Source organism: Gracilinanus agilis, chromosome 3 (assembly GCF_016433145.1).
Source record: "Gracilinanus agilis isolate LMUSP501 chromosome 3, AgileGrace, whole genome shotgun sequence".
Taxonomy (NCBI): domain Eukaryota; kingdom Metazoa; phylum Chordata; class Mammalia; order Didelphimorphia; family Didelphidae; genus Gracilinanus; species Gracilinanus agilis.
In genome coordinates this window covers 505464089-505481200 of record NC_058132.1, presented here as the reverse complement: position 1 = coordinate 505481200, position 17112 = coordinate 505464089, and the positions used below count along the sequence as shown (strand labels likewise).

Genomic DNA, 17112 nt, shown 5'->3' with positions numbered 1-17112 from the left:
TAAATTAGTTAATTAAATTTTAAAAATTTTAAAGAATGAATGAGCATTTATTAAGTATCTACTACATACACAGAAATAGAGACCAAGGATTCAAGATCCTGGAAGGGTCCTAGAAGGTGATGTCCCAAATTGAATTATAAGAACTGAGAGCACAGGGTATGAGCTCACCTAGGTACATTCAAAGAATCATAAAGAATCCCATTTGGAAGAGATTTAAGAAGCCATTTGCCTAACCTACACATTTTTTAATACATTACCATAAAAAATGCTTTACATGATTGCACATGTAAAATCTATATCAGATTGCATCAAGGAAAGAGTAAGGAAGGAAGCAGGGGAGGAAAGAATTTGGAACTCAAAATTTAAAAAGAATGTTAAGGAATGTTAAAATTATTTTATATGTAAGGGGGGGATAAGATATTATTTTAAAAAACATGATCATAAGTGGTTGCCCAACCTTTAACTAGAGAATTTAAATTAATTTAGATAATATTTAAAATAATTTGAATAATAAGTTAATTCATTTAAATTTGCCTTTAATTTAACCTCCTCTGGTGAGGGAGAACCAAACAAGTAATTCAAACTAAGGAGGAACCCGAAGGGCATTGAGTTTGACTATGGTGTACACTCCAGAGGCTAGACACTGGAGCCACTCCCCTGTCCCCCACCCTTACTTGCCAGATAGTGTGGAAAATTCCAATCTAGTTTTTACTAAAATGAGAAACAAATGAATTGTCTAATCTCCACCCCAGGCGACCATTTCACAAGTTAGAACCGTCATTCATCACGGAAAGTGATTCATCATGACTCATTAATAAGATCAACTCTGAGTGTTCGTACTCTTCTGTCTACAGACCAGAATCCCTTTGTTTCAGCCATCATTGTCCTCCGTTGTAGCCACTAGAGGTCAGAATTTTATATCGCTCCACTGGCTGGTTGGCTTTGTTTTCTGAAACATTATAACCCAGACCTACAGGAATGAACTTTTTATCCAAGAGCAAGCTTGTTATTGAAACAAATCTGTTTCCATTTGGGCAGATAAATCCAGCTTTAGACAGAGGGAAAATAGACAACTTCCTACGTGGTGTGATTTCAAAGGTCAAAAAGACCCAGGAGTGCTCTTCCCTCTTTTAGACCCCCAACCTGGCGAGTGCCTGGAATTTACGTTAGAACTTCATTGCTATACTGAACGCTTTTGATTCCTGTTACCACGAAAATACATTTCCCTCAGAGAGGGCTTTAAGATGTCATTTACACTTCAGTGCAAATGAGTTTGAGATCCTTTCCTGGCAGATTTTGATGGAAGCAAAGCCCTGGGAGGTATGGAAAGACAACAGTGACAAAAAACAAAACAAAAAAAACCTTTCCATTTCTGTAGTGCTTTTATTATCTCATTTAATCATCCAGATAATCACATGAGGCGAAGAAAGTAAATATTATAACCATTTTAAAGATGAGGAAATAAAATCTCAAAGGAAAAATAACCAAATGGGAGCCAGAGTTTGAATCTAAGTTCTGCTATGACTGATTGTGAGACTGTAGGCATGGGACATCTCCTTTATGCCTCAGTTTCCTGACTTGAAAAGTGAACGGTTCAAAAAATAACTAGAAGGGATAGCTAGGTAGGCTAATGGATTCAGCAGGTTCCAAGATGGATATGATAGACATGGATACAGGATACAGGCCTAGAGTCAGGAGGACCTGAGTTCAAATCGGACCTCAGCCAATTTGCCTAGCCCTTACCATCCTTTTGCTTTATTAATACAGAAGGTAAGGGTTGGTTGTTTGGTTTTTTTAAAATAGAAAATACATTAGAAATCTTCTAGATCTAATCCAATAAAAGTTATTAAATCCCTACTATTTGCAAGCTACTTTGCTAGGAGATACAAAAACAAAATGAAAAAAAAAAAAAAAGAGTCCTTGCCCTCAAGGAGTTTACATTACACGGAGGGGATATATTTATACAGATAAATATGTAGACCATAATTTGTGGGAAAAAGAGATAAAGGAATCACAAAAAATCTTTCTGCAGGAAATATATGATCTGAGTCTTGAAGGCATCCCAGGCATGGGGAGGTGAAAGATGGAGCCAAGTTCAGGAACAAGTTAAATAGACCACTTTGACCTAAGGATGCTTAACTCTATCTCCTCTCTTTGCACCTTTGTATAAACTATTCCCCCTTGCCTAGAATGTACTCTCATCTCACACCCACTTCTTAAAATCCCTTGTATCCTCTAAAACCATCCTAAAACAATACTTTCTGATTCTACACCTCCTGCTCTTAGTACCATTCCCATAGAAAAATGTGCTTTGTATTTATTTTGTATTGACCTATTTAACCATATATTGTCTCCTTCAATAGCTCAAAAATTTTTCTAAATAAAAAAAGGGGAGAAAAATAATATTAAGCTCCTTGAAGGCTTGGACTATTGACCAATATCTAAAATAGGTTTTAGTAGAGGTATGTTTACTAGACAGGCATATTTAATAAATGTTTATTTAGTTCTTGATTGCTTATTTGTATGTGTGATTAATTGATGAAAAGGTATAACTTAACAATGAACGTGAATAGAAAGACTAGAATCATTTTGCAGTTGTTGTCGTTCTGTCATTTCAGTTGTATTTGACTCTTCATGACCCCATTTGAGTTTTCATAGCAAAGATCCTAGACTAGTTTATCATTTCCTCCTCCAGCTCATTTTATGGATGAGGAAACTGAAGTAAACAGGATTAAGTGACTTTTTGGCCACACAGTTAGTAAGTGTCTGAGGCCAAATTTGAACTCAGGTCTTCCTGATCACAGCCTTGGTACTCTGTCCTCTATACCGCTTGGTTGCCCCCATCAGATTGTGAAGGATTTTACATTTCAAACAGATTCAGAGAGGTCAAAGGCCATGGCCAAACAAAGTCCCATTGCCCGTGTGGAGCCTAGAGTTGGTGATGATAAGAAACAAGAATAAGGATGACTTCACAGTCTTCTTAGGACTCCACCCTGGGTGTCTCAAGTGGAAAAGAAGCCAGGATGCTACATGAGAGCTGAAGAAGCAAGACCATTTAATAAATTATCATTTACCATTGCCTTTCTTCCTCTGGCTATTTTCTAATTTTGCTAGCACCCAGCTTGGACTTCTTTCTTCAAACACAACCTAGTACCCGTGTCCCAAATCTGAAAGAAAAACGTTCATTTTGACTTGAAATCAGTTGTGTATACATTTCATTAAAAATTGAAAACATGACTCACAGAACTTCAGGCTGCCAAAAAAGACAGCCATATTTTAACCCTCGTAAGAGTAAAGTTCCCAAAGGGTTTTTATTTGTATTGGAAGTACCCAGAAGAAAAGGAGCACTCTTTTTGTATTCTGTATTTATCAATGAAGGTATATAAGAATACAAAAAGAGTTCTGTGAATATATATATATATATATATGCATCTTCCACCTCCTATAGTTCCAGTCAGTCAGAGAGGAGGTAGTCTGTCAATTAGACCTCAACTTTTCTCCCTTTTCCCAGGCTGCCTTATCCTTCCCCCAGTTCTCATGAGGTTCAGATCCATGGAGTTGACAGGAGAAAGAGTGGTCCAGACCAGCTTCTCCCTCCTCCCAACTTCCACGGCCAAGAACCTGCTGCCTTGGTCTCCCTGAGGTTCACCTCCTCCCTCCAGTTCTTACAGGGGGTAGGCTTGGCTGTGGGAGAGCCATGAGACATGAGAACAACAGTTTCTAGACTGAGCCAAAGAGGAAGTGCACCCCAACTGAACCAGAAACAGCATGATCCCTTCCTAGCATCATTAGAGGCATCAGGAAAGCCACAACTTCCCGGCCCTAACTGCAGCTCTGCTGATAATGCTCTCTGGCATTTTTCTATACATTTTCCCAGAAAAAAAAACTCAAAATCACATCCAGAAATGCCTTGAAAGAGTGATAACTCCTAAGTCCCTGAGAATAAATTTTTATCTTCCCAATGGTGAACATAAATGTACCCAACTTCATTCTGCATTATAATGTTCAAGATGGAAGGGGAGGTAAAGAAATATCTACAGTGATAAGAAAAAGGATTTTCCATTGTCTGTTAGTGAATAAACAAACATTTATGAAGCACCTACTATGTTTTTGTGTCTGATTCTTCATGACCCCATTTGGGGGTTTCTTAGCAAAGATATTGGAGCAGTTTGTCATTTCCTTCAGATGAGGAAACTAAAACAGAGTTAAATGACTTACCCAGGTCACACAGCTAGTGTCTAACACTATATTTAACCTCAGTTCTTCCTGAACCCAGGCCCAGTATTCTATATACTATATCACCTAGCAGATGTATGATGTTCCAGGCACTATGCCAACACCAAGAATGGGGAAAAAAGTAAAAAATAGTACCTGGTCTTGAGGAGCTCACAGTCTAATGAGGATCCAAGGCAGGGAATGAATTATTTAAAATGACAACTCATATTTACATAGCCCTTTAGGATTTATGATGTACTTTCCTCAAAAGCAATCCTTTGGAGGGCAGCTAGGTAGCTTAGTGGTTTGAAAGCCAATCCTGGAGTTGAGAGGTCCTAGATTCAAATGTGGCCTCAGACATTTCCTAATTATGTGACTTTAGGCAAGTCCCTTAATACCCATTGACTATCCCTTACCATTCTTCTGCCTTAGAAAAGAAACACAGTATAGATTCTAAGATGGAAGGTAAGGGGTTTTTTTTAAAGTCCTCTGATGGAAAGTAGTATATTATCCCTACTTTACAGATGAATAACTAATCCTCAAAAGTTAAAGAGCTCAGAGGAATGACTTGTCCAAGGTCACACAGCTGGTGTCAGACCAGATTTGTCTCCAAGTCCACTGATTTCCTAACTTCTAGACCTACAGGTCTTTGATAAGGATATCTTTCAGCAACAAAATCTGATCTCATGAGCTCCTCTCCTGAAAAGGTTCTAGTAAGATTGAAATTCCTGCCTCTTCTTGAGGGAGAGTTGTAGAACATAATGTATCCCAGGGAAAACAAGCATCAGTGCCCTACACGGCTGTCTCTAATTCTGCATCCTAACTGTGTGACAGCTGAAACCATTCCTAGTTCCTGACAGCCCCACCTCTACAAGAGAGAACTAGGAAAAGAACTGCTTAGCCATGCAGTTGTGAACAAGTTTTAGAGCTAAGGAGTCATCCTCTTCTTAGGGGAATTGGGCTCCCTTTTTTTAAATTTTCATCTTATTAAAACTCCTTCTCTAGTATCCATGTTTGGGTCTCCTCAAACTGGGGAGTAAAAGAGGTATCAGAGCACAAAATGAGTCATGTATGGGATAGTTTACTCATATACAGAGAAAAATGTTAGTTTATGGGGGGGGAGGGACATTGTTAATTATTAAAATGATTTCAATAGGATTCAATGACTTAACTGAAAACTACAGTTTTAATTGATTGAGTAATATCTAAACACCATTAGAACACAAAACAGGGTTAAAAAAGCTAGAAGGTAAGAGAAAAGATGAAGGAAGGAAGGAAGGAGGGAGGGAGGGAGAGAGAGAGAAAAAGAAGAAAGAAAGAAAAAAAGAAAGGAAGGAAGAAAAAAGGAAATGAAAGGAAGGAAGGAAGGAAGAAAGGAAGGAAGTTGCAGCACAGACTCCCAACCTGCATTGGTAGAATGAGTTTGTTTCTTCATTAAGTTCTCATTAGCAATGAAATCTCACATCCTTTCCATTAAACATACAGACATGCACACAGATATATATATATACATTCTATATGTTTATGTATGTAATATCCTTCTGGCAATTCATAAAGCAGCCAATTTTCTCTTGTGTCCAGCTCTTTGTGACCCTACGTGGGGTTTTCCTGGCAAAGATACTGGAGTGGTTTCCCATTTCTTTCTCCAGGTCATTTTACAGATGAGGAAACTGAGGTAAGCAGGATTAAGTAAGTAGCTCAGGGTCACACAGCAAGGAAATGTCTGAAGCTGGGTTTGAACTCAGGAAGATGAGTCTTCCTGACTCCAGACGTGATGCTCTATCTATTGCAGCACCTAGCTGCCCTAATGCAGCAGAAGGACCATTTTGTAGATACATGAATTAGCATATGTTTTCAGGCTTGTTTTTCCCCAAATATATTTTAAGTTCATTGAAGGCTAGTAATGCTTCATTTTTGTCTAGGTACCCATGATGCCTCACACTTAATAAATTTAGTAGGCATTTAATAACTACTAAGTTGGTTGTTACTCTCCTTTGATTTTCCTTTGCTCCTGAAATGGTTTCTTCCTGGTGCCTGGCATTATGATCAGGTAGACAGGGACCAGACAGGGATAAGATAACAGAATCATAAATTTCAAGCTGGAAGGGATCTTAGGAGGTCACCTAGTGCAACCTCCCTCCTTTCCATTTGACAGATGAGAAAATCTGTCTTCCTCCACCCATTGCATCTGGCCCTGCCTGCCTGACCTCACCAGGAAGCACCATCCGCCAATCAGATGCCTCATCCTATTTCTGATGATAAGTAGAAGGACAACAGAACAAGCCAGGGAAACCCAGTGTGAGCTGAACCTTGCCCCGAGACAGCCTTGCTGAAGAAGAAGTGGCAGAGCACCACTCTTTCTCAGCCCAAATACCATGGCAAGCTGGTTGTACCTCCTACTGCTTGGCACCTCAGTTGCAAGTCTTCTGCACGTCGGAGAAACCGGTAGGATCCTGCCTTTGACTTCTCTGTCTTTGTTCCCAGCTGATTGTCTCTTCATCTTGAGATAAGGGTGAACCTCTCCCCAGAGGAGGCAGATGGGAGAGTGGGCATGACCAAGGCAGCTTTGGGGCCCTGCACTCTATGTTTTGGCCCCCCTTTCTAATCTGAGGCAATCGAGCTATTTCTCTATGAGATATGAAAAAACAGTGAAAATAATACTTGATTTGGAGTCTGTGATCCTGGATCTGAATCCCAGCTTTGCTATTTACTCCCTTTATGATCCTGGTCAAGTCAATTCTTTTTGGACCTCAGTTTACTCATGTGTAAAATAAAGTATTGGTCTAGATTCCTTCCAGCTCTAAAATTTTCACTTTATTATCCGCTTTCTGAATATCGTCTAAGAATAATAACTCTGCTTTGAATACTAGGGATAGAGAAAAGTCCTTCCTGTCTCTGCCAAGATTTGTTGATGAGAAACAGAAGTGGGGGGTAGGGAGGGAGAGCATGATGGATAGAGAGTAACCCTTAGGCAAGTGGCAGAGAACAGGAAAAAGACTGACTGAATCTGTGTTGAACCAGGATCTGGATTAGCAAGGCAGTAAGTAAGGTGGGATGGGGGATGGTGTTGGAATCAGAGAAGTTGAATTCAAATCATAGTTCTAATACTACTTGACAAATCAACTAGCTTCTCTGTGCCTTGGTTTCTCCATCTGTAAAATGAAGGAACTGACTTCTAAGTTCCCTCCTAGCTCTAAATCTTTTATCCTAAAATAGGAGTAGCTTCTCTCTTTGAGTTTATGTAATCAAATAGGGACATCGTCTCCCAGAAAGGAAAACTGAAAGAAAAGGAGAACTCAGAGAGGGAGAAAATTTAGGCAAATGCAAGAAGCCAGGGTGAAAGGGACACTATGTTTGTCTGGGATGAAAACATAAGGAAGCTTGTTTTTGTTTTCATCAAAATGAATGAAAATGGTCAAAGATGAACTGAGAATAAGAAAAACTGACTGGCCAAATGTTCCAAAAAAGGGAACAAAATTGATAAAAAAAAATTGGGAGAAAGGTATGCTGGTAAGAATCCAATAATAACAGTAATGATGCATCGTAACTGAACTAGCAAAGTGGGCATTAATCCATATGTTCAGGGTTTTTTGTTGTTATTGTTCAGTCAGTTTTCATTTTTGTCTCATTCTTCATGACCCCATTTTGGGTTTTATTGGCAATGATATTACAGTGGTTTGCCAGTTCTTGCTCCAGTTCATTTTACAGATGAGGAAACTGAGGCAAACAGGATTAAGTGACTCACCCAGAGTCACACAGATAGTAAGTGTTTGAGGCCAGATTTAAACTCAGGAAAATGATTCTTCCAGTCTCCAGGGCTGTCATTCTATCTGCTGGACTACTTAGCTGCCTATGTGTTAGGTAAGGAATGATAAAAATAGCACCTGAGGTGCCAGCATCAAATGGGTTGTAAAGAATTCTTTAGAGAAGGAAAAAATGGAAAGAATTATTTACATTTCACAAAATGCTTACAAATCTATCATCTTGTTTGATCCTTATAACAACCCTGTGAAGTCGATAGGGTGACTATTGTTAACCCCATTTCACAAATAAGAAAACTGAGACTAAGAGAGTTTAAGTGACTCATACAGTGTCACATAGCAGTCAAGTGGTAAATATGGGACATAAACCAAATTCTTCTGACTTCAAGTATTCTTTTCACTATACAATTCAAACTTGCTCTGCTGGTAAATACAGGGGGTCAAAACAATATAGATAAGGGCCATGGTAATACATTTTAACTTAAATAATTCACATTCCTTCCTACACACAAATACTAGGTACATCGTAAAATACTATTTCCTTCACATCACTTACTCTGATAAAGAACCTACAATGGCTTCCTTACTGCCCATAAGATAAATTTTCAAATTCCTTATACTAGCATTCAAGTATTTCTATAATCAGATTTTTTCTTATCTAACCTTATCTTCCATCCTGATCCATAGTACATGCTCTCCATTCCAACCAAATTGGAATCATTGTCCCCAAAACATCCCATTCTCATTCAAAGTTTTATGTCAATTTCAGAAAAATGGGTCTTGTACCACCTAGATTGTTCTCCTTTCTTTCCACCAAAGTAAAGCTCACTCCCACTTTTATTGGGAAAGCAATATCATTGCAGATGATACTTGTTGATGGTCTGGGTTTTTTGTTTTGTTTTTTAGAAAAACCTTACCTTCTATCTTAGAATCAATACTGTGTATTGGTTCCAAGGTAGAAGAGTGGTAAGGGCTAAGCAATGGGGTTTAAGTGACTTGCCCAGGGTCAGATGGGAAGGAAATGTCTGAGGACAGATTTGAACTTCCCATCTCTAGACTTGGCTCTCAAACCACTGAGCCACCTAGATGCCTCCCATAGTTTATAATGTCAAAATCTAATCTAACTGAAATATGATTAATATCTATGAAGGGCCTTCAGTGCAAAACAAGAGTTCCTTGTAGAGTTAATGGATTGTGGGGATAGGAACAGAAGTCTTATATTTGTATTTTTAATTCTGTCTTTGTTTTTGTTGGAGGGGTTTTTTTTAACCCTTACCTTCCATCTTAGAATCAATACTATGTATGGTTCTAAGGCAGAAGAGCAGTAAGGTCTAGGCAATGGGGGTTAAGTGACTTGCTCAGGGTCACACAGCTAGGAAGTGTCCACCAGCAGATTTGAACCCAGGACCTCTCATCTCTAGGCCTGGCTCTCAATCCACCGAGCCACCTAGCTGCTAATGGTTTTAAATAAATACTACTTATTATTTTGAGGAAAAGTCTTTCCATTCCTATACTTTCTAGTGTTTTCAATAGGAATGGGTGTTATACTTTGTCAAAGGCTTTTTCTGCTTCTATTGAGATAATTATGTGATTTCTGTTAGTTTGATTATTGATTTGGTCAATCATACAGATGGTTTTACTCACATTGAGCCAGTCTTGCATTCCTGGTATAAATTCCACCTGGGCATAGTGAATAATCCTTGTGATAAATTCCTGTAGTCTCTTTGCTAATATTTTATTTAAGATTTTTGTATCTATGTTCTTTAAGGAGATTGGTCTATAGCAGTGATTCCCAAAGTGGGCGCCACCATCCCTGGTGGGTGCTACAGCGATCCAGGGGGGTGGTGATGGCCACAGGTGCATTTGGGGGTGGTTAATAACTGTAAGGGGGCAGTGACAGGGAGTGCTAAGTAATATTTTTCTGGAAAGGGGGCGGTAGGCCAAAAAGGTTTGGGAACCACTGGCTATAGTTTTCTTTCTCTGTTTTTGGTCTTCCTGGCTTGAGAATCAGTACTATATTTGTGTCATAAAAAATTGGTAAGACTCCTTCTTTGCTTTGTCAGATAGTTTGTGTAATATTGGAATTAGTTGTCTTTAAATGTTTATAAAATTCATTTATGAATCCATCTGGCCCTGGGGATTTTTTTCTTAGGGAGTTCATTGATGACTTGTTCAATTTCTTTTTTCTGAAATGGGATTATTTAAGTATTCTATTCCCTCTTTTGTTAATCTAAGCAATTTATTTTTTTGTAAATATTCATTCATTTCCCTTAGATTGTCATGTTTATTGTCATATAATTAGGTAAAATAGTTCCTAATAATTGCCTTAATTTCCTCTTCATTAGAAGTGAAATCCCTCTTTTCATTTTTGATACTGATAATTTAATTATCTTCTTTCTTTTTTAATTAGATTAACCAATACTTTATCTATTTATTTGGTTTTTTTTTTAAAGAACCAACACCTAGTCTTATTTATTAGTTCAATAGTTCTTTTACTTTCAACTTTTCTCCTTTGATTTTCAGGATTTCCAATTTAGTCTTTATCTGGGGATTTTTAATTTCTTCTTTTTCTTGTTTTTTTTAGTTGCATGCCTAATTCATTGATCTCCTTTTTCTCTGTTTTGTTGTTATAGGCACTCAGGGATATACAGTTTCCCCTGAGTACTGCTTTGGCTATATCCCATAGATTATGATATGTTGTCTCCTCATCATTTTCTTCAATGAAATCAGTAATTGTTTCTATGATTTGTTCCTTAACCCAACAGTTTTGAAGAATTGGATTATTTAGTTTCCAATTAATTTTTAATTTGTTTCTCCTTGAACCCTTACTAATTATAATTTTAACACATTATGATCTGAAAAGGTTGCATTTATTATTTCTGCTTTTCTGCATTTGTTTGTGAGGTTTTTATGCCCTAGTACATGCTCAATCTTTGTGAATGTACCATGTGCTGCTGAAAAGAGGGTATATTCCTTTTTATCCCTATTCAATTTTCTCCAGATATCTATTAACTCTAATTTTTCTAAAATTTCAGTCACTTCCCTTATTTCTTCCTTACTTATTTTTTGGTTTGATTTACCTAGTTCTAATAGGGGAAGGCTGAGGTCCCCCACTAGTGTACTTTTACTATGTTTTTCTTCATTAAGCTCCTTTAGTTTATCCTTTAAAAATCTGGATGCTATACCACTTGGTACATATATGTTTAGTACTGATATTACTTCATTGTTTATAGTACCTTTAGCAAGATGTAATTTCCTTTCCTCTTTTAATCAGATCAATTTTTGCTTTAGCTTTGTCTGAGATAATGACTGCTACTACTACTTTCTTTTCTTTAGATGATGCATAATAAATTCTGCTTTAGTCTTTTACCTTTCCTCTATGTGTGTCATCCTGCCTCAAATGTGTTTCTTGCAAATAACATATAATATTATTCTGGTTTTAATCTACTCTGCTTTCTGCTTCTGTTTTATCGGTGAGTTCATCCCATTCACAGTTATGATTACTAACTGTGTATTGCCCTCCATCTTATTTTCCCCTTTTGAACCTGCTTTTTTTCCCTTTCACTCTCTTCCTCCTCACTGGTGTTTTGCTTTTTATCGCATACCTCCAATTCTCCTTCCCTCCAATTACCTCCCCCTTCCCTTGTCTTATTCCCCTTCTACTTCTTTGTGGGGGTAAGATAGAATTCTATACCCCAAAGAATGTAGTTGTTATTCCCTCACTGAGCCAGTTACAATGAGAATAAAGTTAAAGCATTGCCTGTCACCACCCTCATCCTCCCCTCCTCTGTAATAATTTTAGTGCCTCTTTGTTTTATATAATTTCTATCTCTCCCTTCCCTCTTGTCTCAGTGAAATCCTCTTTTTCACCCCTTGATTTTTTTTGCATGTCATATCACCATATTCAGCTTACTTCCCCACCCTCTGTCCAAGTATACTCCTTCTGCCTGCTCTACTACTAAGATTAATGTTTAAAAATTACAGATCTCCTCTTTCCATGTAGGAATACATGTGCGACCTTATTGAGTCTCTTAAATTTTCTCTTTCTTATTTGCCTTTTTAGGCTTCTCTTGGGTCCCATGTTTAGACTTCAAATTTTTTGTTTAGATCTGGTTTTTTCCTCAGGAATGCTTAGAAATCTTCTATCTTATTGAATGACTATTGTTTCCCTGAAAGAATATACTCAGTTTTGCTGGATAGGTGACTCTGGGTTGTAAATCTAGACTTTTTACCTTCCTGAATATCATATTGTATGCCTTCTGATCCTTTAATATGGAAGCAGCTGAGGACTGTATGATCCTGATTGTAGCTCCATGGTATTTGAATTGTTATATTCCTGGAAGTTGTCATTTGAGGATTTCTCTCTGAAGGTGATCTGTGGATTCTTTCAATTTCTATTTTATTTTCTTATTCAAGAATGTCTGGGCAGTTTTCTTTGATAATTTCTCATATTATGATGTGATGGCCAAGCTTTTTTTTTTTTTAATTATGGCTTTTAGGTAGTCCAAAAATTCTTAAATTGTCTCTCCTGGATCTGTTTTCCATGTCAGTTGTTTATTCAATGAGATATTTCATGTTTTCTTCTTTTTTCCATTCTTTTGATTTTGTTTTATTGTTTCTTGATGTCTCATGAAATTAGTTTCTAATTGTTCAAATTTAATTTTTAAGGCTTGATTTTCCTCCATCAACTTTTGAGCCTTCTTTTTCATTTCTTTTTGTACTGTTTTCATTTTTTCCCCCATTTTTTCTTTGCCTCTATTAATTGGTTTTTTAAATCCTTTTTTCAGCTTTTTCAGAATCTGTGTCCAATTCATATTTTTCTTTTGGACTTTACATGTGCTTGCTTTGCTTACACTGTCCCTCTCTGTGTCTGAACCTTGTTCTTTGTCTCCATAAAAATTCTCTATAGTAAGGTGCTTTTTTTGTTGTCTGCTCATTTTTTCCAACTTTTTTTATAGGTAGTTCCATTCTCTAGGAGGTTAGGGTACCCTCTTAAACTTCAGTTCTTCTTTGATGCTACCCTTAGCTTTATTTCTGGGTTTCTGCCAGTTTTAATTCTTCCAAGATGTTATGAAAGCCTGAGGGATAGGAGCTCTGAGGGCCTCTTCCAACTGCTGATTCAATTAACTCCTGAGATGCTGATAGCTAAAGTTCTCTCCTCAAATCTAGGTATAGGCTTTTGGCCTCACTCTGTGCTTGAACAGATAAGGCACAGCTTAAATTCTTGCCTCAGGCTTGGGTGAAGCTTTTGGTCTCATTGGGGTTTGATCAGGTCAGGCACTGCTCAAATTCTAGCCTCTGGCTTAGCTTAGGTGTAAGCTTTTGGTCTTACTCTGAGCTTGATCTGGTCAAGCACACAGCTGATTACCTTGCCCTGGAATTCCACCTTGATTTTTTGGCAAGAGGTTCAGGGGGTTCAGTTTTGGGTCTACCAACTACTCCAACCTGGGATCTGTGTCCTCGCCACTAGTCTAGACTGGGGTTCCTGGCATCACTCTGGGCCCACACAGATCAAGCTGCTTCAACAAAGACTGCCCTGGGTTGGAATTCTGGATTTCATCACAGGTTTGGAATTTCAAGGGGTATAGGTTGGTTGGACCTCCGTTTGTCCAGGCAGAGTCTCAGGGTCTGGAGGTTGTCTCGGGCTCAGGTTCCAAACCTGGAACAGCAGATGTGGGGTAAGGGGTGTGTGATTTGCTCTTGGATTGCTCTTCACTCCTTGCTGTAATCTTGCTAATTGTGCTCTCTTCTCACCCCAGTGCCCCAGATGTTCTCTGCCTACCTTTTAGGATTTTCTCTTCTTGAAAGTTATTTCACTCTCTCTCCTTGTTGGTTCTTTTACTCCTGCATTCATTTTGTGGGATTATTTTAAGATTGGTTGAAAAGGATTCTCATGGTGGTTTCAAGCTTCCCTGCTTCTACACCGCCATCTTGGCTCTAGAACCAGAAGTCCCCACTCCTCCTTTTAGAACAATTGATTTAGAACTGGAAGAGACCTCAGAATTATATCTAGTTCAACCCTCTCATCTTCCAGATAAGGAAACTGAGGTCCTTAAAGTTTAAATAATTTGTCTACTATGCAAATGAACTAATTCAACATTGAACTCTAATCTTTGTAACCTTGGGAAAGAAGTAGCCTTATAGAATGGGTTCTATTCCTGGGTTCAACCTGGGTTCAATTCCCACATCTGACACTTACTAGCTATATGATTGGCTGGGAAATAGCTAAATTTAGCTAGCTGCCTCCAACCCTGATTTATATAGGCATCACTATCATCACCAACATGACAATGATAATCATGAACATCTTTTCCTCCTGCCTTTTGATTCCACTCAACACATTTATTATCATAGGTAAAGTTAGAAAAGGAAAGATCAGCATGGAATAAATTGGAGTTGAAGTGATCAGAGAAGCTTTATGGAGAAAGTAGAATGGCATTGGCCTTAAAGGATAGATTCAACATATGGGCAGGTGAGAAGAATTGGGAACACAGCACTAGACTTAGAATCAGATGATCTGGATTTCACAATTTTGAATTAAGCCAAAGAAAACTCATTAAACTCTACAGTTTGGCCCAGTGATACTACTGTTGAGCCTATGTTTGGTTAGCATTCTGATGCCTTTCAATGGTTGTTTCCATTGCATTGTGTGGCAATTATTTAAATTATTTTCTTGGTTCTGCTTCCTTCACTCTGTATCAATTCAAGCAAGTCTTCTTTGACTTTCTTCATATTTGTCATTTCTTATTTTGCAACAATATTCCAAAAAATTCACATATCATAATTTGCCTAGCCATTTGTAATCAATGGACATATAGTGAATGAGAGGCAGATATAATGAACATCATAAGTACATAGGTCCTTGCTGTCCTAGCTGTGTGACCCTAGGCAAGACAATTAGCCCCAATTGCCTAGCCCTTGCTGCTCTTCTGTCTTATAGTTGACACTAAGCAGAAGGTAATATATACATACATACATATATATATATATACATATATATATACACACACACACACACATATGTGTGTGTGTGTATCTGTATGTATACACACCCACATATATTCAGATTAAAAACTAGATTTACCTTCTCACTTGAATTAACTGCTACATTTGGGTCACCCTCCAGTCCAAAAAATGCTATGCAATATGTAATTCTTCCTTTAGATCCTATTGGTGGAGAGGTTGGTCAGAGGTAGCCACTGGAAAATTACAGTGTGTCTGAATCTCTGTTCCATCTTTGCCATTACCTAGCCAAATGACCTTGTAACAAATCATTTTGCTTCAGTTTCTGCATGTGAAAAATAGGATCCATGATCCTTCTGCTACACACCTCATCAGGTCACTGTGAAGAAAGTGCTTTGCTGACTCTAAAGAGCTCTCTATCAATGTGAGTTATTATAAGTGTATAGTAGGAATACATGATTATTATAAGCTTATTATAAGAAAAGAAAGTTTCTAAGGTAGATGCAACAGCATGGACAATAGCAGAGGGCTAGATATGAGCATAGCTGGTGATGAACATGGCTGGTGCAGCCAATTGCATGGAGGTCAGCCTCACTAGGACAGACAATATACATCAAGGCATAATAGCAGGTAACACTGGAAAGGTAAATCCTGGCTGAATTGTGGAGAGCCTTGAATTCTAAGCTGCGCACAGTGACTTGATTCTATAGACAAAGAAAACCAGATATGGAGGTTTTTAATAAAAGACAGGATAGAAGAGGTATTCATGAACATTTTAAAAATACATATGCTAGTAGCTAGAATTCAAGGGTTTAGAAGGTGAGCCTGAAAGGCAGACTTGCATTTAAACCTTGCCCCTGGCATACTAACCACAGCTGAGTTACTTAAACTCTTAGGGACCCTGGAAACTCTGAGACTACAAGTTTTGAGGAGATTGCTAATCTATATCCATAGAGAGTTTCCAAGTCAGAAGTTTCCTCTACATCAGTTAATTCACTAGCCTGAGTCCAGCAATCTGGCAAAAAGAAATTTGAAGTCATACAAAAACAATTAATTAGGAGGTAATAAAGTCTTCATATAATATGTATATAATGAATGAGGTAATGAAAATTTAGATAAGGATAACCTCTATGGGAATAGAGAAGAAAGACTGAATCACTGTTATTTTAAATTTCTCTGAATAAAAATCAATAAAATATTTGTTCACAAATATTTCAAATAGATAGACTTGCAGGTACTATTATTATATAATATCATTATGTGACAATTATATAATATATTATTTTGTTATAATAGAATATACATTATATGTTATATAATGATAAATATAAAATTTTCCTGATACATATATTTAATAGCCAAACATGATAATGTGATAAACATGTACATTTAAATATTATCTTGAGATCATTTTAAGATAGCGAGATAAAGTAATCTATGGAACAAAACAACCAAAATCATTTATGGAGATAGTAAACAAAATAATTTCTCAAACAAGGAAAATAAAATAATTTATAGAGACAGCAAACAAAATAAAATAATTGTAGACTAACAAACAAAATAGTTTATGGATAACCGAAGCATGAGATGATAAAGATTTTGAGAATAACCACAGTGAGAATAGACAGAAAAGACTGGATGTATAGAATGTTACAAAAAAAAGAATAACATATTGTGCAGTATTTAAGCTACATTTTTGAACCTCAAAGATCTTGAAGAATGGCAATTCAGGTGAGAAAATGAATTCAGTATTTAACTTAAATAGTTTTTAGATTAAGGTTATCAAGGGATTCCAAGTAGAGATGTCCTGTAGAGAATTTAAAATATGGACCTGGAAGTCAATTGGAAGGTCCCATGTGAAGTCACATTCAAGCTAAACACCCCTATTTAGGAATCGACTTAATAGAGGCAAAATATGAAGCCATGAAAATGGATGTTTCACCTCATGAGTTCAGGTAATTAGTAAATATTTACTAAGCACCTATTGGGTACCAGGTGCTGCACCAAGTGCTGGGGATAATAATCATTTTTGTTTAATCATTTTTCAGTCATTTCTGACTCTTCAGGACCCCATCTGGGGTTTTCTTGGCAAATATACTGGAGTGACATCTTTACTTAGACTCCCTCCACAATCTTAAACATAACCCTTTTCCAACTTTACAAAGGAGAAAGG

At 37.3% G+C, this 17112-nt stretch overlaps 1 protein-coding gene across 1 annotated transcript in view; it reads left to right on the top strand.

Moving 5' to 3' along the window:
* The first annotated feature begins 6590 nt into the window (after nucleotides 1-6590).
* Nucleotides 6591-17112, top strand: part of F10 (coagulation factor X) — a 34040-nt gene continuing 23518 nt past the window's right edge. The window contains exon 1 of the mRNA XM_044667143.1: nucleotides 6591-6660. Coding sequence (XP_044523078.1) covers nucleotides 6591-6660 — 70 coding nt within the window. The remainder of the gene's footprint in view (nucleotides 6661-17112) is intronic.